General features: G+C 52.3%; 8 protein-coding genes across 8 annotated transcripts; 3 read left to right on the forward strand and 5 right to left on the reverse strand.

Moving 5' to 3' along the window:
• The first annotated feature begins 2,471 nt into the window (after positions 1 to 2,471).
• GLOTRDRAFT_136558 (uncharacterized protein) lies at positions 2,472 to 7,123 on the forward strand. Its single transcript, XM_007864486.1, has 4 exons — positions 2,472 to 3,123; positions 3,177 to 5,508; positions 5,560 to 6,887; positions 6,940 to 7,123. The coding sequence occupies exons 1-4, from the start codon at positions 2,668 to 2,670 to the stop codon at positions 6,988 to 6,990; spliced, it is 4,167 nt and encodes a 1,388-aa protein (XP_007862677.1). The 5' UTR covers positions 2,472 to 2,667; the 3' UTR covers positions 6,991 to 7,123.
• A 229-nt stretch (positions 7,124 to 7,352) lies between these two features.
• Positions 7,353 to 8,879, reverse strand: GLOTRDRAFT_119736 (uncharacterized protein; the record flags this gene model as incomplete). Its single annotated transcript, XM_007864487.1, has 4 exons — positions 7,353 to 7,575; positions 7,626 to 7,811; positions 7,867 to 8,322; positions 8,730 to 8,879. Coding segments are annotated over 4 exons (1,014 nt in total), but the record flags the coding sequence as incomplete, so codon positions are not given.
• A 443-nt stretch (positions 8,880 to 9,322) lies between these two features.
• On the reverse strand, positions 9,323 to 10,820 carry GLOTRDRAFT_34384 (GroES-like protein; the record flags this gene model as incomplete). The annotated part of the gene is made up of 5 exons (XM_007863567.1): positions 9,323 to 9,658; positions 9,716 to 10,110; positions 10,165 to 10,366; positions 10,425 to 10,476; positions 10,561 to 10,820. The coding sequence occupies 5 exons, from the start codon at positions 10,818 to 10,820 to the stop codon at positions 9,323 to 9,325; spliced, it is 1,245 nt and encodes a 414-aa protein (XP_007861758.1).
• A 241-nt stretch (positions 10,821 to 11,061) lies between these two features.
• On the reverse strand, positions 11,062 to 13,414 carry GLOTRDRAFT_114360 (uncharacterized protein). Its single transcript, XM_007864488.1, has 3 exons — positions 12,988 to 13,414; positions 12,871 to 12,933; positions 11,062 to 12,815 (listed from the first exon to the last, which is right to left on the reverse strand). The coding sequence occupies exons 1-3, from the start codon at positions 13,120 to 13,122 to the stop codon at positions 11,973 to 11,975; spliced, it is 1,041 nt and encodes a 346-aa protein (XP_007862679.1). The 5' UTR covers positions 13,123 to 13,414; the 3' UTR covers positions 11,062 to 11,972.
• Positions 13,415 to 16,498: 3,084 nt separating this feature from the next.
• Positions 16,499 to 19,122, reverse strand: GLOTRDRAFT_136561 (uncharacterized protein; the record flags this gene model as incomplete). Its single annotated transcript, XM_007864489.1, has 4 exons — positions 16,499 to 17,706; positions 17,760 to 17,857; positions 17,906 to 18,090; positions 18,142 to 19,122. 4 exons carry the CDS (start codon positions 19,120 to 19,122, stop codon positions 16,649 to 16,651), a joined length of 2,322 nt encoding a protein of 773 aa, XP_007862680.1. The 3' UTR covers positions 16,499 to 16,648.
• Positions 19,123 to 19,264: 142 nt separating this feature from the next.
• GLOTRDRAFT_27218 (uncharacterized protein) lies at positions 19,265 to 19,822 on the forward strand (the record flags this gene model as incomplete). Its single annotated transcript, XM_007863465.1, has 1 exon — positions 19,265 to 19,822. A coding segment is annotated over one exon (558 nt), but the record flags the coding sequence as incomplete, so codon positions are not given.
• Positions 19,823 to 20,051: 229 nt separating this feature from the next.
• On the reverse strand, positions 20,052 to 22,884 carry GLOTRDRAFT_114362 (malate dehydrogenase). Its single transcript, XM_007864490.1, has 10 exons — positions 22,606 to 22,884; positions 22,292 to 22,556; positions 22,032 to 22,241; positions 21,868 to 21,977; positions 21,374 to 21,810; positions 21,098 to 21,181; positions 21,039 to 21,044; positions 20,963 to 20,986; positions 20,358 to 20,906; positions 20,052 to 20,302 (listed from the first exon to the last, which is right to left on the reverse strand). The coding sequence occupies exons 5-10, from the start codon at positions 21,599 to 21,601 to the stop codon at positions 20,174 to 20,176; spliced, it is 1,020 nt and encodes a 339-aa protein (XP_007862681.1). The 5' UTR covers positions 21,602 to 21,810; positions 21,868 to 21,977; positions 22,032 to 22,241; positions 22,292 to 22,556; positions 22,606 to 22,884; the 3' UTR covers positions 20,052 to 20,173.
• GLOTRDRAFT_114363 (cyclin-like protein) lies at positions 21,779 to 23,553 on the forward strand (the record flags this gene model as incomplete). Its single annotated transcript, XM_007864491.1, has 6 exons — positions 21,779 to 21,810; positions 21,868 to 21,977; positions 22,032 to 22,241; positions 22,292 to 22,556; positions 22,606 to 23,470; positions 23,524 to 23,553. The coding sequence occupies 5 exons, from the start codon at positions 21,779 to 21,781 to the stop codon at positions 23,246 to 23,248; spliced, it is 1,260 nt and encodes a 419-aa protein (XP_007862682.1). The 3' UTR covers positions 23,249 to 23,470; positions 23,524 to 23,553.
• Positions 23,554 to 27,526: the final 3,973 nt, after the last annotated feature.

The raw sequence follows: 27,526 nt of genomic DNA on the forward strand, positions 1-27,526 counted from the left end.
CTCAGTTGTCTCGGACCGCCTTCACCCATATCACGGGGTTTAGGTTTATTTCCTTTGGTCCTTGGTGATTGTTGTGTGTCAGTGCATATCACCGTAAGCGGAAGAGCGCTAACTCTCCAGGAAGAAATGCATTTGCGCAGATGCGTGAGAAAGAGCCTTTGACATCAAGGATATCCCACAGTACTGTGGGACTCAGCTAAACATGCAATACCCACTGAAACTCCCTGATGGTTCCTGCGGGATTTGAACCTGCAACCTGTGACTGAAGGCTGGCGCTTGCCGAAGCAAACCTAGCATATCCACTGAGCCACCGGAGCCATCCTCAACTTTGGCACTTTGGGAGTTACACTCTTTTGGGCCTAGTAAAAGATTGTATGGTAGGGATATATGAAAGATTGGCTTTTGTAAATGATTTTGGGGCTCACAAAAGATAATCTTTATTGAGAATTTCGAAGCTTGTAATATATATTTTCAGCAGTATTATCTTTGTTGATACATTATAATTAAAATCTTTTATATTCCCTTCTGACACTGGAGGATCTGTAATCTTTAGGGCCAGGCAGAAGGTTGTATGAAAGAGAATTCCCAGCCAATCAGAGCCTGTGGAATTCACTGTGTTTGCTGCTCTTTATCTAACCCGCAGATAGGCATATAGATAAGTAAGCTGCATGAATCTATCCAGTATGCAAGACTGCTGGAGTAGCTCGGTGTCAGATAGCTCATGGAATGTACACTTATCCCTTCCTATCCAGAGATTGGACCGCTAGCCTAGCCAGAAATTGAATAGACATACGAGTTTGCCTATCCGTATCTATCCCATGGAAAGCTGGGTTACATGTCCAATGCTGGAATGGTCAATTGTATCGACAATCTTGCGCTGCATAGAATATCCCCCCAGCCGACACTCACTCCATATAAGGCACAAGCCAACAATTACATAATTTCCCAATATATACATGTAGTAGCTAAATATGGTATTCCCGCTACCAACGCCTGTCCGGCGACCGTCGCATCGATTGTACCTACAACCGCCAAAGATTGTGTGCAATATATCGCCCTTGGTCTATATTATAGCTCTGATGCTAGAGCATACCTGTAGTGTTCGAACGGTATGCCGGAGTTGACAGGCACGGACACGGCAGCGTAGAGATAGCACTAGTGCATGTCTTGATCGGTAAAGTATGGGTTGGCATCCGGATCCTGATATACGTCAGCGCACGTCTCCGAGAGAATGAATGCATACTTACATTGATGCGATGCATGAAAAGCTCGCAGAAGACGTGCTTACATCCGACGTCTGACTTCTGCGAGAAAGGACTGACCGGTTCGAGCTGCGAAATCGCGCTCGCCTTCAGCCACCTGGCCCAGGCTCGGGGGAAGCGGGTTTTCTAGGTGGACACCGTGGGGGAAGCATGGGACGAGGAGGTCGGAAGCTGTTGGTCTTGGGCATTTCTGCTGATATCGTGGCGGACTCGCAAGGGGTTGGGAGTCATCTTGATGCAAGTCTGTCACCCTAGATATATGTACAGGTGTTACCTAGCTAGTCAATGGCTAAGTCAGTGAGGTTGCATATTTAACATGAGATAGAAAGCGTAGCCAACGCACGGCGAGGATACAACATATCGGAGATATCCGGACCATAGATAGAAATGAACAGATCAACTAGTCTGAGTATCTTAAGGACGGACTGCAATGCTCAACTGGCGCAGTTTCCCGACCGGTATCCAAAGTATCTTATACAGGACAGTCTACTGGATAATGAAACTAGATCTAATATCTTAGGGGTCTTGACCGGTGGATAATCTGCAGGAAACACAGTGATTCCCTTTCATACAACCTTCTGCCTGGCCCTAAAGATTACAAATCCTCCAGTGTCAGAAGGGAATCCAAAAGATTTAATTATAATGTATCAACAAAAGATAATACTGCTGAAAATATATATTACAAGCTTCGAAATTCTCAATAAAGATTATCTTTTGTGAGCCCCAAAATCATTTACATATATCCCTACCATACAATCTTTTACTAGGCCCAAAAGAGTGTAACTCCCGAAGTGTGGGAGGATTGCATTTCACTGCGGGGAGGGACCGATGTCCCGCCAGCGAGCATGCTATGAACATGCCCCAGTTGGGAGAACACTTTCCTAGAATGGTCTTTGTTGCACCATGACCTGGACATGGAGAATGTCCTTTGAATGAACAAAGGCAGATCCATGGGACATTTACTATGCTCTCTAAAAATCAGAGGACATTTGATTCACATTGTTCTCTCATTCTTTATGTCTCTGCCAAGTCCCACTTCGGAGCATGCAAGGAAAGTGTTCTCCCACCTATTTCATGAATGACAAATGTCTGGTGGTGGGACATCGGTCTCTGCCCGCAGTGGATGGTGCGACAATATATTTTAAGTAGGTCCAAAATGGTACTTATCCTGCATATTATGGACTATTTCCCCGAGTCTTCCTTCAGTCCACCCCATCACCTCGTTATCCAGTTTCACTGCTTAATGTCTCCATCCCTCTGCATTTGCTCGCCCTTGACTTGACGGCCTGCCACATTCGTTGCCGAGAATTTTGACTCAAATTCAAGCCTGGTGCTGTGACACGTCGCAACCGTTCAACCGAGGCAGGTAGAACTTGGACACGGGATTGATCTTGTGCGGAAGACTATGCACGGTATACAAACCGTAAGGAGCCCAAACCGTCAGGATACCTTTGATCTCAGAGACCAGATGCTTGCCGAGGACCACGCACAACATGCGCAGGCGCATGCTGATGCTGCCCAGTACACGTCTGACGAGGAGCACTCGGTTCTCGAGGATGACTCGGACGGAGAGGGAGCAGATGGAGACTACATCGACGACGACGACGCATCCTCGGAACTCTCCATACCTAATGAGTCCATTGACTTCGATTTGGTTTACGCGCTTCATAGTTTTGCAGCGACGGTAGAAGGCCAGGCCAATGTGGTCAAGGGAGATAGTCTGTTTCTAATGGACGATAGCAATAGCTACTGGTGGCTTGTTCGCGTCCTCAAAACTCAAGAAGTTGGATATATACCCGCTGAAAACATTGAGACGCCTTTCGAGCGTCTTGCCAGATTGAATAAGCACCGGAATGTGGATGTAAGTACATGCGTCTCATCCATCCAGTGCTAGCTTACAGTATTCCAATACAGCTATCCTCTGCTACACAAGCCGAGCTGCAAGGGGACGTGCACCAACAACGAGATCGACTGCGGACCAACCTCTCGTCGCGAGCAGGTAACGGTACACCCTCTCCGACACCAGAGCGCGGACTCCAGCGCTCTCGAAACACCAAGTCTGTCATATTCCAGGCCTCCTTTCACGTTCATCGGTACCCTCCGGCTGTATGGGGCGATGAGGACGAAGACGAGGAAGATGTCGAATGGGACGACGAGCCGTACGAGGACGAAGATCCGGATCTTGTGGACGAGCCTGCCGACGATGTCAACATGGAGCCTGACGACGGTATGAGCTGGGAAGAGGGCGCTGCGGCGGAGATGCAGGCTGCTAGGATGCAGGCTCAGGCAACGCAGGGCCAGCGAGCGCAGGACCAGACGTCGCCTCAGCCACTACAGCAGCAAGTACAAAGGGAAGGCTCACGCGAGCGCCTGGGTGTTGGACCAGACAGCACCCGAGCGCTGTCCCCCAGTTCACCTCCAGGACCCAAGTCTCTCGACCCTGCTCAGGCCACCGACACGGTTAAACTCAGTGTCACTCCCCCCATTGTTTGTGATGGCGTGATGGCTGAGCAGCAGAAGCAGCCCCAGCAGCAGGCTCAGGGGACACCTGGCCCCTTGCTGCCGAGCGACATCATGCGACAGCAGGAGGAGCAGCGCAAGCGACAGCGGGAAGAAATAGAGGCGCTTGAAGCTGAGGCCAGAAAGCGTGCGAATAAGATGAAGGAGAAGACAGCTTCACCATCGCCGGAGTCGCGCCCGAATGGCGGGGCCAAGCTGAAGAAAGAGAGAGAGGTGGAAGACGACTCGAAGGAGAAGAAGAAGAAGGGCGGTATGCTTAGCGGTCTGTTCGGACGAAGGAAGGACAAAGGCAAGGACAAGGGCTCATCCGAGAATGGCTCAGTTGATCTTGGACGGCCTTCGGAGGAGTCCAGCAGGTCGAGCAATGCGCACCTGGCGGCAAACCCGTCGGAGTCGGGCATGACCTCCCCCACTACAGCCGCAGCGAGACAACAACAGCAACAGATGTCTGCGGTCCGGAACTCCACCGATCCCAAACGTCAAAACCAGCAGCAGCAACAGCAATACCAGCAAGGCACTACTACACCGCCCACGACGCCGCCTCAGCAAAGCTCACTCGTCTCACAGCATGCATCGCAGCTTCGCCAGAGGGACCAGCAACAGCAGGCTTTATACCAGCAGTACCTCAATCGATCTCCATCTTCGCCGCCGGATTTGCAGCCTTCATATGGTCTGCAGTCTGCATCCGCAATCATGCCCCACGCGAGTTCATTCAATTCATCCAGTAGTTCTGCCTCGGGTCTCGGAATCGGCCTCACGCCAGAAAGTGCTGGGACTCGCCGACCCCGCCCTGGCTCCTTGGTACTCTCGCCTACCGCTACTGACGGGCAGGGCGTTCCTGAGCTTAGCGTCATACGTGTCTTTGCGGGGAACAACCTGCAGACGGAGGCAACCTTCAAGACTGTCTTACTAAACTCGTCCACTACCTCTCAGGATCTTGTTCGGCAGGCCATTCAACGGTTCCGTTTACCCGCTGGCGAAGACGAGAACGATTACTACCTCACTATCAAGCAGGTGGAGGGTTCCTCTGCCGTACTTCGTCCTCAGGAAAAGCCGCTGGGAGTTTTCGAGAACCTGGTCGAAGCCGCCATGGAATTGCCTAAGGTCAAGAGAAGTAGCGTTGGCAGTATCAGTTCCGTGTCTAGCAATCTCTCCTTGCATCCTGCCATCAAAAAGCTGTCTATGAATGATTTCACTGACGATTCTGCCGTCAAGTTCTATCTCAACCGACGAAGCATAGAGGGCGAAGAAGGAAGCGCTGAAGGTCAAGAGGGTGATGACACCTTGATCGCAGAACTGGATGACTCTGTATCTCATACATCGAAACCTCAGTACCTCTCAGTCTCCACAGCAGGTGGCCCGAGTGTCGCTCCGGAACGCTTCAGCTCCCCGTCTTTCAGATTCACTCTTCAGCTCGTGATTTACCCAGAGGACCTGCCTGATGACATGGTCTTCGACTCGCAGACAGAGGCTATTGTATTCAAGAACAGCGTCCGTGACCGAGGACAGCCTAGCATACCGCCTGGCATATCCATGTCACAGCGACGGAAGGTCTTTGCATTGCCGAAGAATATCACGGTGGCCGAGGTTATCGAGATGGGTCTGGACATGTTCGGTATCGTCGAAGGTGTTGTCGACGGAGGAGATGAAGTCGAAGACAAAGTCTCGAAGAGGAAGAGCTCTTCCAGGGTACGATACGGACTGAGTGTCTCTGTGGGTGGCCAAGGTGAGTTATCTTGACCGGTGCAGGAAGGTTGTTAATCGCGCGACCTCCTAGAGCGAGAGCTGTCGCCCACTAGCAAAGTCATTGAGGCGTACCCTAGACCACCTACGTATCGCACAGTCGACAGACGCTTCAGTGAGAGCAAGCGACGTTCGGTTGACTCCGGTATGTTGCTGGGCAATCCGGACGAAGTTTCTCCGGACGACCCCATCTTCATCTTGCGGCGAGCCGTGACATACCGCACTTCTTCGTCGCGCCATCGGAATTCCGCCCCATTAGATGAAATAGCGCTCCAGAACCTGCACCGCGTATCGGCATCTACTTCCAGTGTGACATCCGACAATACATCTGGTGTAAACGAGGAAGCAAGGCAGCGCCAGCCATCCAAGCAAGATATCATTGCAGCGCAACGTGCGGCAGTTCGTGCTAATCAGCGCGCTATTCTCTCAACCCAGGCGAACTCTGAACGCGGTCTCGACGTCCTGCTGCCCGGAAATGCGATGCTACGCAGCTCTCGTTACGAAGTCGATGATAGAATCAGATACTCCTATGTGGATCCACAGGGGGAAAGTTACGATATCAGCGACATAGTAGAACAAGAGTGGCGTAGAGAAAGCAATATCAACAACAGGAACGACCTCTTGGAAGGTGTACTCGGTCGCAACGAAGAAGCAGTCGGCGATCAACTTGACCGCGTTCTCAGTAGGGTGAAAGAGGGCAAAGGTCAAAATAGGCAGCTTACCGCTGGTACTGGCCAAGATGTCATGGCTACAACGCCGACTACCTCCAACTCCGAGTATTCATTCGACCAAGCTATCTCAGCTGCAATCCCAGTCTCTACTTCGAGGACAGCGACACCTGTGGTGGGCACGGTTCGATCTCCTACTCCTACCTCTGTCGCTGCGCGCGCCATGTCTGCGGCATCTGGTTCAAGAACGAACACCCCCACAACTTTCACTACTGCTAGCGAGGGCCATAGTCGAATCAGGACGACCACTCCAACAGCTGCATACAAGCAACCCCCTGACATGCATCAGCGGCAAGCCTCGTCTACGTCTGTTCTTTCGGATGCGTCGGGATACAGGACTGCCGCTGCTACACCCACGGCGGGTCGCTCGAAATCTTCGCTCTCTCAGACGCGTGCCCAGACTCCGGCGAAGAGGAGAAGGCCTGTCGTACCTAACAATGACTTCGGGCTTTCGGGAATGATGGCTGTCATAGAGCTCCGCGCCCAGATGGCGGAACCCGAAGTTAAGCCTCGACCAGCTGTGGATCCCGTGGACGAAATGCTCTTCGGCAAACCGCTGAATGCCGACGAGTTACACCCTCAAATCAGGGATGTGTATGGAGAGTCCTTCAAGAAATTGGAGGAAATGGATCAGGTTCGTTGCATTGCTCTTTCAATTAGACCTGGTTACTCATAGTGATTTGTAGGTTCTTGACGAACTATTGCGCAGCACTCATCCTAATATCGCCGCGTTTTGAGTTCCTTGCTTACGCGTACGCTAGTAATGACTATTTATTGATTGTCGTTCGCTTTGGTTTAGCATAATTTAGGATCATGGATTTATTTAAGCAGTGTAATAGACTGTGTTCAATGCAAGTTCGTGTGCATGCCTATGATAAGATAATCTTGCTGACTCTTAGGGCTCCTGAAGTATAAGACACAGGATGCCCAGCACCTTCCGTTGAACTCAGGGACTTTCATGAAAATCATGACTTGTGCCAGGTCTGCCAGCCAGGGTACAAGATGTGCACGGTCTACCGTCTCCTCTACTCTGAGATGAGACTCGCCCGCGGTCGACTGCGGGTACCTTTCGGTGTATAGGCTAGTACCTCAACATCGTCCTCGCTTTCCGCCCGCATGCTCACATCCTCACCATCATCGCTCTCCTCCGCACGATATTTAGGTGCGGTTCTCGCCTTGGTCCGCTTTGATGCGGGTTTCGTTCTAGATTTTATGCCTCCAGGCCTTTTTGCGGGAACTTGCCAATTCGTACTCTTTTCAACCAATTCTCGCTGAAAGTCTTCGTCGTAGCCAATGCATCTCATCACCCAAACAGCGATAGTCTGATTGCTCGGTGTGAGCAATTATTTCTTGGCATGAGGATTCTACTAACCTCTTCCCCGTTGTCGAATGCGCGTAGAATGTCGTCGACAGTTAGGTTCTGGTATTTTTTGCATGTTGCAAATATGTCGTCGACCTCTTGCTTTGTCGGGAGCCGTCCAAAATCTCGACGATAAGCGATTCTGACACAGTCCGCACCGCCGTAGGTCCAGCATCCCTGCGCCCATGTCCTCTTAACCTGGCAATATTCATGATTCAGACGGTTACGATCTAGCAGGGCGCTGTGCACTTACGACCGGAGACTGGATTGCCCACTCTGCAGGGGTCAGTGACGGAGAGGCAATGAATTCATACAGTCCATTATATCGCCATTGCGGATCAGAGTGCGACTGTATTCTGACGAAGACGTCAAGGACACCAGGCCCTTCGTGCTCGAACGCATTGCCGTGTCCGAAAAACAGACCTGGACGGCCTGGCCTCCTAGGCGCATATGGGTTCCATTCAAGGGTCATGTATGCGAAGTTTTCCCTGCCATGCACGGCCACTTTTTCGGGGCTGATAGAAGGGAAAGTCTCTTGGCTACTGCCTCCGTATACCTTAGACATGAATGCGCGCTTCACTGTGAAGTTGCGGATGGTCTCCTCCAAGGTGACATTATAGTGGGCGAAGTTGATCACACTCATGCGCGACTTGATTGATTCATCATCAAATAGAACCGTCTCTTCTTTGATTTTGATCTTGGAGTCAGCCTAGATGGATTAGCCTACGTTTCACAGCCAACTCTACGTGAGTCCTTACTAGGTCTTCTTTAACCTTTTGCAGGAAGTCATCGATTTCTCCAGGAGTTGTGAGTTCTATTACTTCATTTTTTACCAATCCTTCTTTCAAGTGTATGAGTAGCAGCACGAGTATGGACGAAAACTGGCTCTGTACCGGTCGTAGTAGCGGTTGCCAGCGGGGCCGGCCCTGGAGTGGCAGGTCTCTGGTAACCCGTTCAACAGAGTCTCCGTATCATCTAATAGACTGTTCTCACAGAGGGACTCCTACCATTTGCTGCATCATCAAAACCACGGAGAAGACGGGCGTTGCCTTGTTCCTAACGACGAAACTGCATAGTTAACTGCAACGTGCTAATATAAGCTGTGAGGGTACTCACTGGCTTTACAGCTCTCTCGCTTTCCTCGGATAGCTTTGTTAGACGAGCAGTATCTTCCTCGTAGCGGGAGATCTGCTCCTTCAGCTTCTTGATTTCTGACTGCAGCTCAACACACCGCCATTCGTCCGTTCCTTGGGTAAGCTCTGGCATTTCGTCTCCAGCTCTGTCGAACTGTCAGCTGACGAGGGAAAGGGTGTCGGCGCGTATATCCACCCAGATGGGAGTTACGGGAGGCAGGCCAGCTCAAGGCGGTCGTGCTTATATTGCGTTTACGTAAATCCTTGAACACCGAGATCCCAAAGATCTCTGGCCTCCGAAAGCCTGAGCATTCCTGTGTCATAGTAACTCGCAGCGTCCGGCGTGATGGCGTGAGGGCTGGGAGTGTCACAGGTAGAGCAGGGTTCGTCAGTGCTTAGTAGAAACTCAAAATTTCTCCAGATAAGCCCTAATCTCGAAGTTGCCTCATACTGGTAAGTATCCGTTCGGACAGCCTTCGTTCTGGACATAGAAGGCACCGCTATAGTGCGGGCTGTGTTGACATTCCAGCGGCCAGTGAACTGTACTCAATCTGGTACTTAGCGAACTCTGAATCTTCAGAACCTCGTTGAGACTCGGGTACTAGTAGAGACTTCTCTGTGACACGGGGATATCCGGAACGTCTGTCTGGCCATCGTTCGAAAGCCTGACATTGAACAGGAGCAAGATACAACAAACATGGTCAATGTCTTCATTCGGTTCTCAACGTCCATGGATACTGCGCAGGTCGCGCAACACTGGATTCGGTGGCCAGTTGAGGCTGAGCCTGACAGATGAAGCTCAGTCAGTATCCTGCGGACGAGCAACAAGCTTGAGCCCGCTGACTCCTCCAGCCTCTGCAAACCCCGTATGACTCCTCGCAAGCCGTCCGGAAGGACCTCAATAGGGTTTGGCTATAGTATAATCCATACGTTCGTAAGCGCGTATGTAAAGCGGAAATAGGAGCTGACCCTGATATCCCCGCATTCAAGCAATACGGGCAGGTGAGAGAAGATGGCTCGCGCGTCGTTCCTCTGACTCAGATCGTGCGCATTGCCAACAACACGAACGAACCTTTTGTCTGAATGTTCGTCAATTTGTATGGCACGGTCGAGGACAACGATGATGCTGCCGCCAGGCGCCAGCATGTCGTATCCAATCCGCTGAGTTTCCCAGAGACTAATCGCGTCGTATACATGGAGCAATGGCGATGATAACATCGGAAAGATAGTTGCCTGAAGCTGCTCAGACGGTGCCCGGCGATCTATAACGTGAGTTGCACCTAGCGACTTGAAAAGATTTTCACTATGTGGAGACGCGGTAGTGATGATAGGTGAGAAGCCGGATAATTTCGCGAGCTGAATCACTAAGTGCAGCATTCAATTTTGAAAGGTATGTCGTGCCAATGCCTGGGGCATACCATATTGTCCGACTGACGAGGCTCCTCCCAATACCAGGATGGGTTTACCCTCGTACTTCCCTTGACCACCTTCCTGCCAAGGTGCTGCTAGTCCGGTTCTGGATGTCTCGCCTTCCCGTCCGGACCCGTACAAGCCGAATGCCGCCGTCACAAAGGCAAGAGGCACAGACGCAGCTTCTTCAAGTGATATCCTTGAAGGTACCTGTCCTGGGAAGTTAACCCGCGAGGTTCAGCCACAAAGGGGAATAGGACCCGCATACCTTAGCAGCAATTTCAGCCACGACGATGGCATAATGCTGAAATCCACCCCGCCTGCTGTCGAACCATGCTTCCGACACGCAGGTTCGGTGCCCGTATCAACGGACGAAGCCTCCTTGACCGTATCGCGACAAAGACACGCACATCGTATCGCCTTCGTTGAATTCGGTAACACCTTCCCCTACCTCTACTACCGTGCCAGCGATGTCTCCGCCGAGAACGACTGGGTAGGAGTCGACCAGGATATCGTACTTCTGTATCTTCCAATCCACTGGATTCAAGCCGGCCGCCTCGACCTTAACCAGTATTTCTCCGGGGCCCGGTCTGGGTATGTCTTTCTCAGCAACCGCGAACGGACCATGCTTCTCCTGAAGGAGGAGCGCTTTCTGTCGAGTCATGCTGAAGGTTGGCAGAGGATTCTGTCAACATGGCTCAAGGCGCGACTGTATAATAGGACCAGACCGTACGTATTCCCATCGGCTATGGCTGCTGAATAAGTAATCGGTTATTTCAGTACAGGATCCTGTAATGAGCAAGCACTCACGAAACCAAAGCTATACTTCACGACCGTCAGTACTCAAGCAGGAGCTGTTGTCGGAGGTGTGGATCTACAGCTCACGGCCATTCCTCCAGAGTGATGCCCGAGAATAAACATTCAATTAATTAAGCGGATACCTACGCACCACAATTATACTCTTCTACTCTACCGAGAGGCGTATTCATAACTGTTATGTATGTAGCCCGTATTCCCGCACCCATCTCTACAGAATAGATACGGGGAACTGCAAATCCAATAACCGGGTCAACGTCCGTCAAGCAAACAAACAAACAAGAGAAGCAAAATAGAGTCCGCGATGCGATTATTCCTCCCTTCATCTTCCCTCTCCCACCTGCCACGTCGCCGACCTCGCATAACAAGCGAGGTAGACGACTCAGGATTCAAGAGTGGTGTAAAGTCGGGAAGGCGGGGAGTAGTATAGTCGAAACATGAATTCCAAACGAATGTGGAGTGCCTCTGGATACAGAGACGCAGGGTATGCTGTACACGGCTTCCAAATGCGAGGGGGATATGTACAGGTGGTAGTGCTGAGGTGGACGGGGGGAACGGGGATGAATGCGAATGCGGGGGTGGATGCCGGTACAGCAATTGCGAGGTATGATGTACAGGATGACAGAGCAGGGGGCGAGCGAGCCGATCTTGAGAGCAGGGCAAAGCAACGAGGAATTAGTCTTGAGGTGATATTGCTTTTGATACAGTGCGAGGACGGCCTAAGATACATTTGAGTTCTTGAGGTGACTGATGCCTTGGATGATGCTTGACGACGTTGACGAAGTGAGAGACAGATAAAGGGGAAGGGGTCCAGAGAGGGAGATACGATCCGATGACAAGAAACAGCGCGAGTACGATACTTTCTTTCTTGAATCCGAGGCGGTATTAGGCGAGGCGTAGGGTAGACTTGCGCAAGATTAGGGTGTCCGGCGAATAGCATGCGAAAGAATTCTTGAAATTCGTCCCGGTCGTTAAAGCCTTGCCTTCGCCGCCTGGCCACTTAGCACCTCTCCGCGGCGTTCTCCTTTCCCCTTATTCTCCTCTCTGCCTTCAGTTGTACAGCATCAGCATGGGTCGGCGACACCACGATGCTCAATGGCTTCCTTTCCCTGCGTTCCCTCCTGGGTAAGACTAGTACATTCTCCAGAGGAGGAGTTGGAGGAGGCGTCGGAATGAAAGCCATTTGCTTGGCCACGGGTACTATAACCTCGAAGGACCCCGGTACTTTCTCCTCCACCTCGAGGTCGACGTCGGGCGCACTCGTGACTTTTACTTCCGGCACTTCGATCTTGAACTCGAACCCAGAGGTAGAACTGGCGGCGTCCGGGCTCGCAGGCGGCGTCGGCAATCCACCCACACTGATTTGTGCCCCCTTCTTGACTTCAAACGCCCCCGCATTGGCTGACCCGATGTCAACGGTAACCCCGCCCTCAAATCTCGGCTGCCTAACGGGTATAGGGCCCCTGGCAATTATCGGCCTACCACCGTAGAAGCTGTCGCTCCTCACTCTGCCCATCCTACCCGCAGGCCGAGCACGAACTCGGTTAGCGGTCCCTACTTGACATTGAGTCCTGGGTTCGGTCTGATTCGGAGAAGTACGAGACTGACAGGACGAGCGGGACCTTGGCCTGGACACCCATGGGATCCAAGATAACTTGGTGGGGTCCGGGACAGCTGGCGGCTGCGGGCGCAGTTTCGGAGGCGAAACCGATGGGACCGTCGTGAACGTATGCGAGCTCCCGCAAGGTGAGGTGATGACGATTACAGGAATGGGTATCGACGAAGAGCGTGAACGGGAGGGAGCGGGTGATGACGTGGAATAGGGAGATAGGGAAAGTAAGGACTGGAATAAGAAACCATGAGTACCTAAGGTGGAACAAGCCGCGACAGGAACTTACAAGTTGATGATGACTCTGATCAGCGAAACGGGGAAGCGAGTTTGCTTTCTCAGGCGCCAAGACCTAATGATCCTGATGAACTGACAGTCCAGGACGCAGATACAATAGCCAACGCACCTCTTCATTCGTATCCACCATGGTATAGCTCGATCTCCATCCATTGTACAGGACGTACCAGACCGCTGCGAAGGCAAGCAGGAGAAGGAAGATTAGACCGAAGACAAGGATGTCGACGGGTGTTCCAAAGGACATGACGATGTCCGAATCCGCGAGGAAATTGTGCAGCACGGAGAAGGGGAGGTGGTGCGAGTGGAGTTGCTTGAACGAAGGAGGGCTGGCGAGTGACTGCCGCCTTGACCTTGACCTCGAGGCGCCGGCAGAATCGAGTCCACGAACAAGCCGGGCACAGCGCAACTGCGAAGTCTTTAAGAGGTCTGCCAGGGTGGCTGACACTGTCTCCGCTGCGGAAACAAGTGTCGAGTATGGCGTCCGCCAGCTGGCGCTCGCGCTGCGTCTTCTGCTGGCGGCTGACCGGCGGGCTCCGGCAACGGGCAGCGCTGGCGATAGCGACAGTCTAGATAGGAAGTCAATCATGAAATTGTTCGTGCTCGTCGACATCGTGAGCGTAGTGTTGTCGACGTCGTTCGTAACGGTGGTCGTGGTTGTTCCAGACAACGGAAAGGAGGGAGAGGAGGGTGGGAGCCGGGGACTGTCAACACCAAACACGTCGGGCGCGAGGGGCTTCGCCAACGTAATATCCAGGCTCGCCCAATGACGTTCTGGAATTCCCCCTACCGCCGCGGAGTCCAAATCGGCCAGCCGAGCCAAAGCCGAGCCTAGAGCGTGGGTACTGTCAGGGGTTACTTTTGTTTCAAGAAGGTATGTTCCTTTGCCCACCTCGTCTCTGGGAATCACAATGCTGGTAGACCTTGTACTCGTGCAAAGAAACGACCCAAACCTTGTGCCTTGACGCAACTTTGCAATGAAAACATCGGGCAAGATACGGCTGCGGTTGCAGACCTGCGCATCCACAATGCGCATCAGGTAGTCTATCTCTCAATCAGGCTGATCCTTGCCAGCTTGGTGATCCATCACGTATGTCTCCTCGACGTCGGTGGAGTGAGGTGTCGGTAATCATCGTTTCGCATGGGTACGTCGGGCCCGTGCCCCTGTAGTCGCCCGGGGCGGGTTAATCACCCGGGCCCGCCTCATCTGGGCTGTGCGATGGGTTGATGGCGCATTAGCCCCGGGCACCCATTGACAAGTAGCAATCGGTATAGCGCTTACATCTTGGCAGAGTCAAGATGGCCACATTGATGACATCGAGCGGTCTATGAGAGGACATCCACCTATGCACTGATACATAGGGGGTTGCCTTCCCAATGAATCAGTGCGACAGGCAGTCCGTATATCCAGATAGGATATATTCCTCCGCACCGCAATCACTCAGGATCATCTGCGCATCGGGGTTTGTGCACATCGATCCCGCAAACGTGTCACAGTGGTGAGGAGTCGACGGCATGTAGAGGTACACTCCGGCGCCACGATATATCTCTCTACACGGGTGTAGCAAACACCCATAGCCACGCCGGAGACGAGCATCTGCTCCGAGGATCCGCCCGAAAACCGGGTCGAAGGACACGGCTGGCCGTTCAACCTGTCAACATTTCCTGCTGTTCGCAAGAGATCAGTCTAACAAGGATTAAAACGAAGAGCGGACCGCATATAGTCGGGAGAATCGCCCGGGTGTATGCATGGTCAACACTTGGAAGTATATGGCTTCCTCGAGAACTGCAATTCATAGCCTCTTCATAACCTAGCGAGTCCGAGCGTGCCATACACAAAGTTGGCGATATCACTTCATCTCGAGCTGCTGAGTCGCGCTGGGGATGGCGCAGGCCGCGATTCAAACGCGTACACACGATGGTGACAGCCATCAGTATCCGATATCCTCTTCATATATCCTCACCGCGGCCTCCGCACTAGGCATTGCATCGTCTGACACGGACTCGAGAGATCGGAACATACGACGATCTTCTATCCCAGTCGAGAGGTCATTAATATTTCCTTGCATAGCGAGGCCGACCGCGACGACGCGCTAGAAAAAAGACTTCAAAGCGAGCCCATTTGTAGGAATATCGGCCTCCCAAAGAGCATTGAATGGTGAGCGTTGTGAGGAAGGTGCAGAGAGCCGCTGAGACTCTTGAGACTGGACTGGTGCAGCAACGAAACGTGACAGTGACTTGCATATAGTCACACCTAACCGGCCAGGTTAACGTTAACGTTCAGCATCACGCTCGAGCGGGCTCGCACGTTTTGTATACTCGAAATCGCAATTTGCCTCTATGAAGGTTAGAAAGGATGTGGCATAATAAATCCCAGCACCGTTCCTCATCCCTGCAATTTCGACGGCAGAAGCCTTTGTGGGCGAGTTTCTGTCGATTTAAGTGATGATTAATGCCAATGGTGACATTCGTCTCGAATAGCTAGCGAAACCAAGAGAACAGAAAGTCAAGGGCGAGCTCAATAAATGTCATCCAGCTGCGAGTTTACTAAAGCTAGTTTCTGCCAGAAGCCTGTCATGCTTCGCGATTAATATCCGTCTAGTCTCAGCAGTGTAGTCGAACATGCGGCTGCCTCGTGGCGCCTGTGCTGAAGCAGTCATAAATGAAGATACACGCTGCACCTTCACTTTACCACAAGACTATGATCGACTCAGACCCCGTCGCCAGCACGCTCAAGCCTTGGTGGACTATACCAGTCGCGCCTGCACTGTCTAGCCATGCCTGGACTTGTTCGTGTGAGCGTGTAGTGCTCTTTCGCCTAGCCGTTATAATTGACGTATCCTAACTCTGTACCAGACAATCCACTTTTGCGACTTGACTCCCAGCCCGAGCGTGCAGCGCCTCTTGGTATGGCTGCTAGCTACGGGCTGGCCGCTGCTTCTTGGCGACGTTAGACATGCTCTCCAAGTTTATGCCCGGCGGCTCCTGGACAATGTCACACACCGGCTCAGAATTGGTGGTGCCTACACTGGCGTTGAACCAGCTTACTCGAAATATCAAGACCGAGATGAAGAGGAAAAGTACTGGCAATCTGCGTTCCGGCTCAAGACTTGCCTGGGCATGGCCCGCGCCAGGCATGGTGGCCAGAGTTGTTCGGAAATACCGCTGGTCATGTATTATTCGCCCCCCTTACCACCCATGGGCGAGAATCGTGGACCTCGCCGTCGAGATCCTGAAGCGACCGAATACCCATTGTCTCCCAAAGCTTTCTGCAAATGGCACCGCATGGTATTCAGAGGGCCGGTGCGCATTGCCTTGATATCCTTCCCCTGCGTCCTCTGAATTTTCAATGACCTTTATTGTCGTATCCCAGCTGCACCCAACTCTCAAAGAAGCGAAGAAACAAATTAAGAACTACAGCAGCCGCGATCGGCAGCAAATATTCAAAATCTCTCGTATGTTATCGGATGAAGAGGTCTTTGGGATGTATGGAAAGCGAGTCGAGTGGTGTCCCCGCTATCAAACCATGTGGAAGGAGTGGCTTCAAAACAAAGGACCTGATGTCGCGATAGTCTTCCGGGCGAAACCCAGTCATTGAGGGCCTCCGTAGCGTACTGAGCTAATGGCTGAACAACGGCCGTCTTATAAACCTCCCATGAAGAGTCGCACTACTACGGACGGAATCCACGTCTAGTCAGGTGCACAGTAGATAACAAAGCGAAAACTACATTTTACACCAGCCGGACCTCCTCTTCAATATCACGACCAGAGCCTTACATTTGTCCCTTCCGCATAAGGTTTCTCCGCACCCTCCGACGCTCCGCCCCGAGCCCCTCCTCCTTCCCCCACCGCAAGTAAGGAACCGACCCCTTGTCAACGCCCGCGATGCTCTGCCCGTCTTCAAACCTGAAATCGAGCATCCCCCACACTGGCAGCTCCAACTCACCCTTGACCAATACACGAGCGTCCGCGAGCGCTAGCGGTAGTACGGGTGTCAAGATTTGCAAGTGCGTACTCGTGGATGATACGCCTCGGATGAGAGCGAGACCACGACAGTTCGAGGAAAGGGGGGACGGCGGGGCAGCTCCCTGAGTGTACGGAATAACCGGCCCGGCTTCCGGGCCTCCCAATTCGATCTCGTCCATCTCAGCATCGAGCGTTCCCTGCTCGCACTCCACCAGGCCTACGATGGCGCCGTTGAGTACTCGGACAACCTCCGAGGACACGACGTCCTCAGTGCCAGGACCGGCTAGGTACACTCTGTCAATAGCGTCTGCCCAATCTAACTCGTATGGCCTCTGAGCGCAGAGCGGAAGAGCAACGTTCCATGTTGAGGAAAGGCACGATACGATTGATGACGGGTCTTGCGGAGGGAATATGGCGTGGAAGTAAGACAAGATCGACATTGTGCGGTGATCCGCAGAGCTGAAGTTCGTCGACAGAACTGAAGGCTCGACGCACTCTAGCGTGTAGTACCTCGCATCACCCTGAGGGCGAGCACTAGGTGCAGGAACGGCCGGCCATACGTACTCTGCTATTGGCGGTTCAAACTCGAAGACATCGCTCGGCTCAACCATCTCTTCGATTTTGCGCGACAGATCCGCACCGAGACCTTTCGTCCAGCCCATGGTGTTCACTACCAGTGGAATGACGTCCCCTATTTTATCGGAGTTTCCCCCGCTGCTGGCGTCGGCCAAAAACTGGATATCAAGACGGTAGGATTGGAGCAGGGCATGGATTGAGGAGAGGTAATGTGAGGGAGAGGAGCGAGGCGAGGCCGAACCGATGTAATGTGCATGATTCGGGATGGACATATGGGTGAATGGGGGACCTGTTGCATGATATCAGAGCTGCACCAGTAACCCGCAAATTTAGCTTACGTACCAAAGAGAGGCGTATCGAGGACGTTCAGCGCGACCATGCCGCCAGGTGTGAACTCGGATTGACCCAGATCGCACTCCAAGAAGGCGACCCTTGCATACCTAGGAAACGTCACCGACTGTTCCGTTGTACCAAGCAACTTGACCTACTTGGTTACCAGACGATTCAGCAAGGTTCTGGCAAACGTGCTCTTGCCCGCATTCTTAGGACCCTTCACGAGACAAACTGGAGGCTTCATATCCCCCGCCTTTGCGTGCGATAGTACAGCCGAGAGAGCAGCATCCCATGAGTCAGGCACGCAGAAGACTTGTGCGTCTCTGCTCGACTGACTAATCTACCTTGTAAGTCAATGTCCATGTCACTCAATAAAAGGAAGGAAAAGTACCAAGTGGACACCGCTGACACCAGGGATTAAGTTATCCCCACTCTGCCATCGAGATGGCGAGAAGACACCATCGAACGTCCTGCATATTCGACCCAAACCTTCAACATGGGTGCGCAATCCTTCTAGCCAGACAAGAGAACCGCCCTTCGGCACAGCTTGTTTCACGGACGACGGCAGCTCGGACGGAAATTCTGTTGAATCCGACGAGACACATCGTATGACAGGTATAGGGGAGGACCGCGGGGCAAAGACGCGGTGTGACACAGACGAGGCAGATAGTGTGCTGCCACACAGTGATACAGAGCCAGCTAGAACGGTGATAGTGTATGTTCCTAGAAGGCATACCGTCTCTCCCGGGGCAAGTGCAAGCAGAGAAGAGGTAGAGTCTCTGTCGTGGGAGGACAAAAGGCCGTACCGAGCGGCAGAGTCTGGTGATAGTCGGAAAAGATTATAGTCCCGCGTGGGTTGAAAGGTGCTCAGTGTGACGGTCGAAGGTTGCGCCTTGGGGAAAGAATGGACCGGTATATCCAGAAGGTCATTCACAGGTACATCCTGGGCCTCATCATCCGATGAATCGTACACCGGATTACTGGGTGACCAAGCTCGCCGCCTGGAGCTCGATGGAACTTCAGAGGCTACAAGACGGGGTAAGAGAGTACTTCGCACATCCTCCTCCGAGCTTGAGGACTCTTCATCCTCGATGACGATTACGTCGTCTTGTTTTGCGAACGCATCAGTACCAGCGTTGGAGACAGGCTTTTGCTTTTTCTCGTTATGTTTAGCTCGCTTCTTTTTCTTGTCGGGGGACGGAGCGGGTACTTGACCGCTCAATTTCCGCTTTGACGTTGGTTTCTTCGAGACTTTTGACTTCTCAGAAGACGCATCAGCAGCGGTGGTCGACGATGTATCAGAAGCAGGAGGTGTCGCTGATTGTTGAGACTGCGCGAGACGCGCTTTACGCGCTGCGACGGCACTTAGCATGGAAAGAGAAGATTGAAACTCAGAACAGAATTTTGTGGCATTGTGGCTTCGCCCTCTACCTTCTGCCCATCGCTCGATCGCCTGATCCTAAACCGCATCTACTACTTTCTAAAGCATGGCTACACCGGTCGCATCAGGATCTGCTCCAGCGGAGCCGGCACCCACGCTGGTACTTTTCGCTCGAGGAGTAATGGCCCGGCTAGCCCTATGGGGTGCTCTTCGAGTAGCCATCAGAGAGAACTGGGGAAGTTCTGGTGCGACTGCGAAACAAACCCAACTTCAGTTCGCATCGGAAATTGTGGACGCATTCGATGGGCAGGACCCCATCCCGGACGCCGTCGATGTGGAGGAGCTATTGATGCAGGTCATGGAGGAAGAGTTCGACACCCTCTTGGAGGACGACAGCGCACAGAGCGTAGCGACTGATATCTTGCGGCTGTGGGAGGAAGTCTCGCGAGGGAAGGAAGACTTGGTCTTAGAGTATGAAGGCAGGGCGGAGAAAATCAAAGGGAAGGATGTACAGGCACTGCGGGGTGTGCCCGATGACCCTGAACAGGACTGGAGCGATGGCGATGAAGATCCGGAAGATGAAGACGGTGTGCCGACGCTGATAGATACGCAGCCTCAGCCTCAGCCTCCAGAACGTCCTCCGAGAGAAGAGCCGGAGGTAGACGAAGACGGATTTACTACAGTCAAGAAAACGGGACGAAGATAGAAATGTACGTCGACGTAAAAATCACTTTTCCATACCCATGCTCACATCGGGAAGAAGAGATCAGACGAACGCAGAGCTCCTATAAAGGAGTCCCGCCCTTGCGACCAGCGCAATCCCGGACTACAACGACGGAGAAGCCTTGACTTGGTTATACCCCCTAGGGATGGGTTGAGTCAGGTAGAAAGAACGCTACTGGGGCGCAAACAGGATATTGCATCGTCTTCCTTCCAAGACACCACTCTAGCATTGGAAGGCAGTGATCTAGAGACGCGAGTCATCTACAACACACCGTAGCACATGTCCACTACACGTGAATTTTGTAGCTACAACGTCAATTTATGACTGAGCGACGAAGGCTTTGCCCTTCTCGATGTTCTTCTTGAGGTCAGGCAGGCAGGCCTGGAGGAGCTTCTCCTCCTCGGGCGAGATGGGGCCGATAGGATGGATCTTCTCAACACCGTTGGGCTGAATGAAACTCATCAGCATCGTCTCCTCACAAACCACATGACAATAGACTTACGCCGAGCTCGACGTTGGACGAAAAGAAGTCAACGCCCTGGTCAGCGAAGAGCGGGCTCTTCACGAAGGTAGGCGTGACAAGGCCCTTCTCGCCGTTCAGACCCCTCAACACAGAGTTGGTGAAGCGGGCACCAGCGTACGCCATGGAGAGCGTAGCGCTTCCAGCGCCATCCTTGGCCTTCACAACCTCGTCACCACCGAATTGGATCCTGTGTACCAGCTTTTCGTACGTCTCGCCCTTAAGGCCCTTACCGTGGGAGTTCTGCGAGAGGAGGGGCACGATAGTGGCACCGCTGTGACCACCGACGACAGTGACAGGCGTCTGCTTGGGGTCGACGCCCTGGATGCCGCCGAGGAAGCGGGCTGCACGGACCACATCGAGGGTAGTGACACCGAAGAGGCGCTTGGGATCGAAGACGCCTTGCTTCTCGAGGGTGGCAGCGACGATGGGGACGGTGGAGTTGACGGGGTTGGAGATGACACAGATGCAGGCTTGCGGGGAGACGCGGCCAATTGCAGCAGCAAGGTCACGAACTATAGAAGCATTCGTCTGGACAGAAAGACTAAGTCTTACAGCAGATACCGAACACTGCGGTATAAACCTACGTTGAAGAGATCGTCACGGGTCATCTAAGGTCGGAGTTAGTGTGGGCTGCGTAGGATGTGTATATGGTCCACTTACACCAGGCTGAACAACGAAATGGTCAGGAAGGCATAATGTAAGATGGTCAGACTACGTACCTTTCTGGGGACACCAGCAGGGATGACGATAACGCGAGTGCCATCTAAGGCCTCGTCAAGTTTATCAGCAGCAAAGCCCTTCACCTATATGACATAGTCAGTAACTGCTCGGATATCTTCACTATCATTGCCGGTAGTCCATGCGACAAAAACGGGCTTCAACAAGGTAGATTGGATATAATGACATTCCAGTACTGTCGAAGCCTCGGAGGAGATCCCAGGGCCGGCTGGCCGCCCCGTCGCGCATACATCCTCCCGAAGGAAATACACACATACCTCGCTGTTGGTGTCAACATGGCTAACATCGGCGGCGACACCAGGGGCACCGCGAATATCGTAAAGGTTCAGCTCAGTGACAAGCGGGTCGAGCTTGAGCAACAGCGAGAGCGGCTGTCCGATTCCTCCGCCGGCACCGAGCACGGCAACCTTGAATTGCCGCGAGGCGGAGGAAGAGAACATACGGCTCTGCGACGAGAGCGTGCGGATAGCAGAGCGAGCGAGCATCTTGGTCGTCGTCGTGCGCGGTGGTGGTGGCGGTAAGAAAGCAGGAACGTTGCGTTCGCCGACTTGCCCCGCGCTTTTACCCGATCCCTCTCCGTTCCGAGACAGGTTCGGAATCGAAACTCTCAAGAGCAGCGGCCTCCCAGGCGTATTTTAGGTCCGTGTTTCTTGCGGACGTCGATGGCGACCGACTTTTGGGCGAGCTCGCATTAGTGAGGTGAACGTTTGCCAGGCTCTCGCAAGAAAGCTGATGTTGACGCGTCTGCTAGCAAGCGATGGATTGTGGACCGCGCCGCTGTACAAAGGGCGCGAGCGGAGGACCGGCAATATGTCGACGACCCTGAATATCTCGATTTTCTCGGCATTTTTTTCGCCAATGGTGAGTAGCAGCAGATATCGGACTACGGTGCATGAATGAACGGCGGGGTGGCAGCCATATCCAAGCTGGGCAAGAAACTAGGGCTCAGGCAGCGTGTCATCGCGACGGCCACCGTGTTTTTCCGTCGCTTTTACCTCAAGAACTCGTATTGTGAAACCGATCCCTTCTTGGTCATAGCTGCGTGCTGCTATGTGGCGAGCAAGGCGGAGGAATCACCTGTGCACATCAAGAATGTTGTGTCGGAAGCTAGGTCGGTCTTCAGTCGTGAGTCAATAGTCCATCAGGAATGGCTCCTCCTCATAGCGGAGTTGAAGAGGACATGTATGGCATCAAGACGTTCCCGTCTGACAACTCAAAGCTTGCGGAGATGGAGTTCTACCTCGTGGATGATCTGGAATGCGACATGACGATCTTTCACCCCTACCGAACACTCATGACTTTGTGTTGTAAAGAAGGAAGCTCAAGCGATTTCGACACGGAGGCAGGGGAGCTAGGTGTAGGTGTTAACGATGGACCCCGCTATTGGGGTACCGGGGAGGGTAAGCTTGAATTACCAGGACCGGCCCTCCAGATGGCATGGTACGTCTTTCTTCTCGCGCATATCTCTACATATGCTGATCACCCACAGGTTCATCATAAACGATACATATCGATCTGAATTGTGTCTTCTGTACCCGCCACACATGATCGCAGTCGCGGTCATCAACCTCACTCTTGTCCTGCACAATCCCACCCGCACATCCATCCAAAACCAGTCAGCTCCCGCCCAAGCTGCCGCCCCCCGGCGATCATCGCGGCAAGCGAGCAATCACACCAAAAAACCTGCTCAGGACCCCATCAGTTTCCTGGCGAGCTTGAACGTATCCATGACACAAGTAGCGACGATCATGCAGGAGATTATCGCGCTCTACACGCTATGGGACAGGTACAAGGAAGAGTCGCCCAGTGGCGAGACGTCCAGGGGGTCGTTGGCGGGTCAGCAGGGCTCCCCGTTCACGACCAGCAGCGGGGGCACGAAGCGCTCCGCCACGGGAGTCAGCAGGAGCGGGAGCGTGAACACCAGTAGCGGGAGCAACGGTGGCACGCCCATGGATACGCGGGAAGAAGGGGAGACCGGCGAAGATGGGAAGATGGTGGTCACGCCGACGCTGTTGAGTCGGGTTCTGCGGAAGATGCGCGAGGCGAAGTTGGCGGACCTGGCCAGGGGCAGTGGACCGGGACGACCGATGGCGGTGAATAAGATGATAGGAAGGGCGCAGGCCGCGGGATGAAACCAAGAGAGTTTACGTAGTGTTTCAAAGGTACGAGGGTGAAGGTCCGATTGTAAGTGCCATCACATTCGGTGGCCAATTGCTCGTTCGGTAAAGCCGGTAATGAACCTTGCATGTTGCTAGTGGATATACAATCCCAGCATCGTCTATGCGTTGTCCATGCTTGCACCCGTCGATGCGGCAGAATCCAGAGTGTGTCGGCTGTCACCGTTACTATTGCTGGTACGAAGACTTCCAGTGAGCACCTATCCCCTCGGCGCTTACATATACCTTAGTCCGCACAGGCGACTGATATTATGCGTTCGATTGCATATCGCCTCGTGATATCTCTATTATACCCGATACCCGTCGATCCTTAAAATTTAAAGAATTTACGAGCGTGCTTTGCCCCCTAGCCGTATTCTGTATCCACCTCCCCAACAGGCGTCGCCCTTTTGTACCTACTCACTCTCACTATGTTCTCTCGCTACAGATAACAGCCTTGGAAGGCACCCCGAGAAGCGCAAGCCGCTCGCTGATAGCTTAGTTCAGGTTTGGATTGATGGTCTGCTAGCAGACTTGATTTTTGGCGAGATCGCCGAAGCTGTGCGCAAAAATCAAGTTAAGCCTGTATCCGTGGCCGGATACTGGATAGGAAAGAGGAACGAGGCAGAATACGGTTACCCAGCCTCTCCCGGAGAAAAAGTGCTGTACTACTTTCACGGTAAGGAGTTCATGCGCAACCACAACGAGTAAGTACCTCCCTAATCATACTCGCTTTAGGTGGAGGTTATGTCGTGAGTCGTCCTTACAAGAGTAAATATCCTTAGCTTATATATTTTCCACAAGCTGGGTACTGCTGCTCCAGATGATCTCTCCTCGATGCCTGCAAGGACTATGCTTCAACACTGGTCAGATATGATCGATCGAGCTTTGGGAGTCGAATATCGTCTCTGCTCGTCTTCCCCATTCACACCAGCCAACCCATTTCCCGCGTCCTTCTAGACGCCCTGGCCGGATATTATTGGTTAACTGCCAACTTAGGGTTCAAGCCCGAAAGTATTATTCTGGCAGGAGAGTCAGCCAGGGGTCATTTTGCATTCATTCTCGAGCTCGCCAGATATCTCGTCTCCTCTGATATCCCGTGCATGTTGCCCCCAGCTAGCGCTAATCTCCTTGCCCCGACAGTCGATTGGGCTGGTACTCATGACAAGCACCCAAATTCATTGATGTGGAGAAACACTTGAACAGACCTGGTGTACACGGTACTGAAGTCCGGGTACACTGGGTGGGGCCTGCTCGGCTCAATGCCTGAATGGGAATTGTACTCGAACCCGTGGTTATCGCCTGCTTCCCTCGGTATCAAGGAGAGGGGCCTCTTCTAGAATTTCCCTCCCATCATTATCATCGCTGGGTCTCTGGAGCAGATGCTCGATCCTGTCCGGACGTTGCGCCAACGTTTAATCAGAGACAACGGGGAAGATATCATTAAATACATTGGGTATTCGGAGGCGACCTGGCACGATTTGCTCATGTTTACCTGGCACGAACCAGAGAGAACTCAGGCAGCTGAAGAAATAAGAGGGTAGATGGAGAAGGTTTTTCGGAAGGATTGAATTGGTAGGTACCACCAAGTACTGATACTCGTGGCTGTCAGCCCTGCATGAGCATTGACCGGTCGACCGACCAATGGAACATTCATACGGGGATTTTATGACCGTGCGCATTTTGTCTTCATCTCAGTTTGTCTTCCGAGATCCGACCAGACGATAGTGATATATTTGTGTTACAGCCGCTTGCAGATCGATAGACCATCAATTCAGAAAACCACATATAGTCGGAGTGGGTCGGAGTGGGTGCCAGGGACGTCGGAAGAAGGTAGAGAAGTCTAGATGGTCTGATTTCTGTCTCTCGGTACGGTTGACCAGGAGTGTCAGGTCTATTTTGCATTTGCACTTCGCACTTGCGTTTGGCTGAGGGCACGCCGTGAGTTCGAATCCCGCTGAGAGCAACGGGCAACCGGCCGTGGGAACGTCCCGGATACTGCCGTACCCCTGTTGTCGCTGTGCTCGACGTTGCCCGACGCGTTGTCGACGCTGTTGTCGGCGACGTCGACGAAGGTTGCGCTGAAACTCCCAAACAAATACTGAAAAAATTGCAATCCTTCTGAACAGGCATAAATTTGCAACTATTAGGGTGTAAATGTCTAGACATGTTTAGGTGTTGTGTGAAGGCAGTTATACTATAGGCGTGGCGAAATAGATCTATAACTGAGTTTGAATGATATAGTTCGGACTTCGAATTGTTATACTGTATTCAGTAGGTGTTCTCACGCTTGTGGCACCGCATGCACATGCCATTGTCCAGCCTCCCTACCTTTTCACAACGCGTGCAAGCTTCCTACTGAAGCGATCCCATCCACAACTGTTTGTAAAATGAAAGAGATATATTTTGTTGGAGAATTTGTCCAAAAATGCGCTCTTTTACCGCTTATGGTGCTATTTCACTCCCAAAATTGGGGCTGAAGAGTTATATCTGTACTGTGAGATCCGGGACACATAGCTAGGTAGAAGTACTATAGGTAGGTAAGTGACAAGTGGTTCATTAATTTTGGGATGCATAAAGTGAGCGGCGCGACAGCGCCGCCGAAAGAAAAATGATTTTGACTTCCAGGTTGCTTAATTTCTTGCGATTCACATGAGCAGTGGGATACTGTACCGATACGACCTTAGGCAACGTCCCGTGTCCCGAGAGGTCCGTCGCCGTTGCCTATTTTGAGATTTGTCCCGTGTCCCGGACACCTCGTTGCTTGGGGCCCCGGAGCCTAAATCCGCGCTAAATGGGGAAAAATGAACAAATTTATTCGCAGGTGCTTTGGAAACCCTCTTGAAGCTTCTTCTGAGTCTTCTCTCAGCGATTTGAGCCTCAGATCTATCTGAGGAGTGTATCAACATTGCATTATCCTCACCTTAGTACGCGCAACTGCAGGTTGCGTTGCATGTGTCCCTTGTCCCGACGGAGACGTTGCTTGACCTGCCACATTCCCACGGTGAATTACATAAGCCGTTGCGTTGCCTAAGGTCGTATCGGTACAGTACACATAGAGGTGTCCATTCAAACTTAAAATACCACCAGGTTTTGCCTTAAGCTATCCAGAGAGTTAATACGGCGCGCAGCGCCGCGAAGCAAAATTCATGTGCTGTGGAAACCGAAGAAACTAGCCTCGAGGGATATTTCAAGCGAGGGAGATCCCTGAATATAGCACTAGTATATCCTTTCAATAATATGCCCCTTCTGAAGCTCACGGGGCCCGAACAGAGTGTCTTTCCCTTCTCTTTCTCTCTCTCCTTCGATTTAATTTCTTTAATTTCTTTAATTGATCTAAAAGTCCACACCTATAGTACATAAGCCTGTGTGAAAGTTTGCCCTCGAAGAGTGTGCTGGATAGTGTGGCCATATTAGATTTGTCTTGTTGAAGTTCATCGTGGGTCGCGTCACAGATACCACACCACCGCATTTATTCTGCCGCTATTTGTACTCATCTACTGCCCATGCAGCATTTGCAGCTAACAGAGCACACATGTTGCTGAAGCCCGCAAGGCTGGCCAAGGGTGTGTGGCAGACGCCACAATTTCCTTCCCACACTGGCCGACTACCTAACGCGGTAGCAGGTCGGGACCGTCAAACATGCGTGTGTTTGCTCCCTTGCAATTCGCCACGACGCGTTGATAGGCACTAACACACGACAACACCAAAGACCAAAAGAAATAAAACCTAAAACACCCAGCGGTATGGGTGTAGGCGGTCTAAGGCGATTGAAGGGTAATATTTAAGTTCGAAGGGAGGGGGAGAAGTTAGACGCCGTAGGGTAGCCCGTAGGAAAACCTAAAACAAACAAATTCTTGAGGCCTGAAACAAACAGTATAGCGATTCTCCGGAGTATTTATCTCCGAAGTTCGACAGTAACCCGGGTGGGGAGTTCCACTGAACCCGAACAATAGTCTCGTGCCTACAGACGCTTGGTGAATTTTATACTTTAAATCCGGAGCTTACTTGGATCGATATGCGATGGCGGAGTTATCTAGTTTCGACGAGTCCGGCCTATTGGCAAAGCTAGGATTGATTGTAGATGCTAAGTCCGACGCGAAGGGACTCCGAGGGTCGCTGAGACGATAATTCTGGTACGCTGAGGGGGTGAAGTACAAAACTTGGATTTTCCACTACGCTCTATACATTTTTATGCTATTGGAATGGTTTTGCGTCCGCCCGGAGTTAAATAACAATATGCTCCGCATCCCA

This window comes from Gloeophyllum trabeum (genome assembly GCF_000344685.1).
Source record: "Gloeophyllum trabeum ATCC 11539 unplaced genomic scaffold GLOTRscaffold_00002, whole genome shotgun sequence".
Classification (NCBI taxonomy): domain Eukaryota; kingdom Fungi; phylum Basidiomycota; class Agaricomycetes; order Gloeophyllales; family Gloeophyllaceae; genus Gloeophyllum; species Gloeophyllum trabeum.

Coding starts and splice junctions, on each gene's coding strand:
- GLOTRDRAFT_136558 (XM_007864486.1), top strand. CDS start 2,668: ATGCACGGTATACAAACCGTAAGGAGCCCAAACCGTCAGGATACCTTT. Junction 3,124..3,176: donor ATAAGCACCGGAATGTGGAT/GTAAGTACATGC, acceptor ATTCCAATACAG/CTATCCTCTGCTACACAAGC. Junction 5,509..5,559: donor TGTCTCTGTGGGTGGCCAAG/GTGAGTTATCTT, acceptor GCGACCTCCTAG/AGCGAGAGCTGTCGCCCACT.
- GLOTRDRAFT_114360 (XM_007864488.1), bottom strand. CDS start 13,122: ATGTCCTTTGGAACACCCGTCGACATCCTTGTCTTCGGTCTAATCTTC. Junction 12,934..12,987: donor TGGTGGATACGAATGAAGAG/GTGCGTTGGCTA, acceptor CAGGATCATTAG/GTCTTGGCGCCTGAGAAAGC. Junction 12,816..12,870: donor ATCAGAGTCATCATCAACTT/GTAAGTTCCTGT, acceptor TTCTTATTCCAG/TCCTTACTTTCCCTATCTCC.
- GLOTRDRAFT_114362 (XM_007864490.1), bottom strand. CDS start 21,601: ATGCTCGCTCGCTCTGCTATCCGCACGCTCTCGTCGCAGAGCCGTATG. Junction 21,182..21,373: donor ATGTTGACACCAACAGCGAG/GTATGTGTGTAT, acceptor TATGTCATATAG/GTGAAGGGCTTTGCTGCTGA. Junction 20,907..20,962: donor CCCGTGACGATCTCTTCAAC/GTAGGTTTATAC, acceptor CTTTCTGTCCAG/ACGAATGCTTCTATAGTTCG.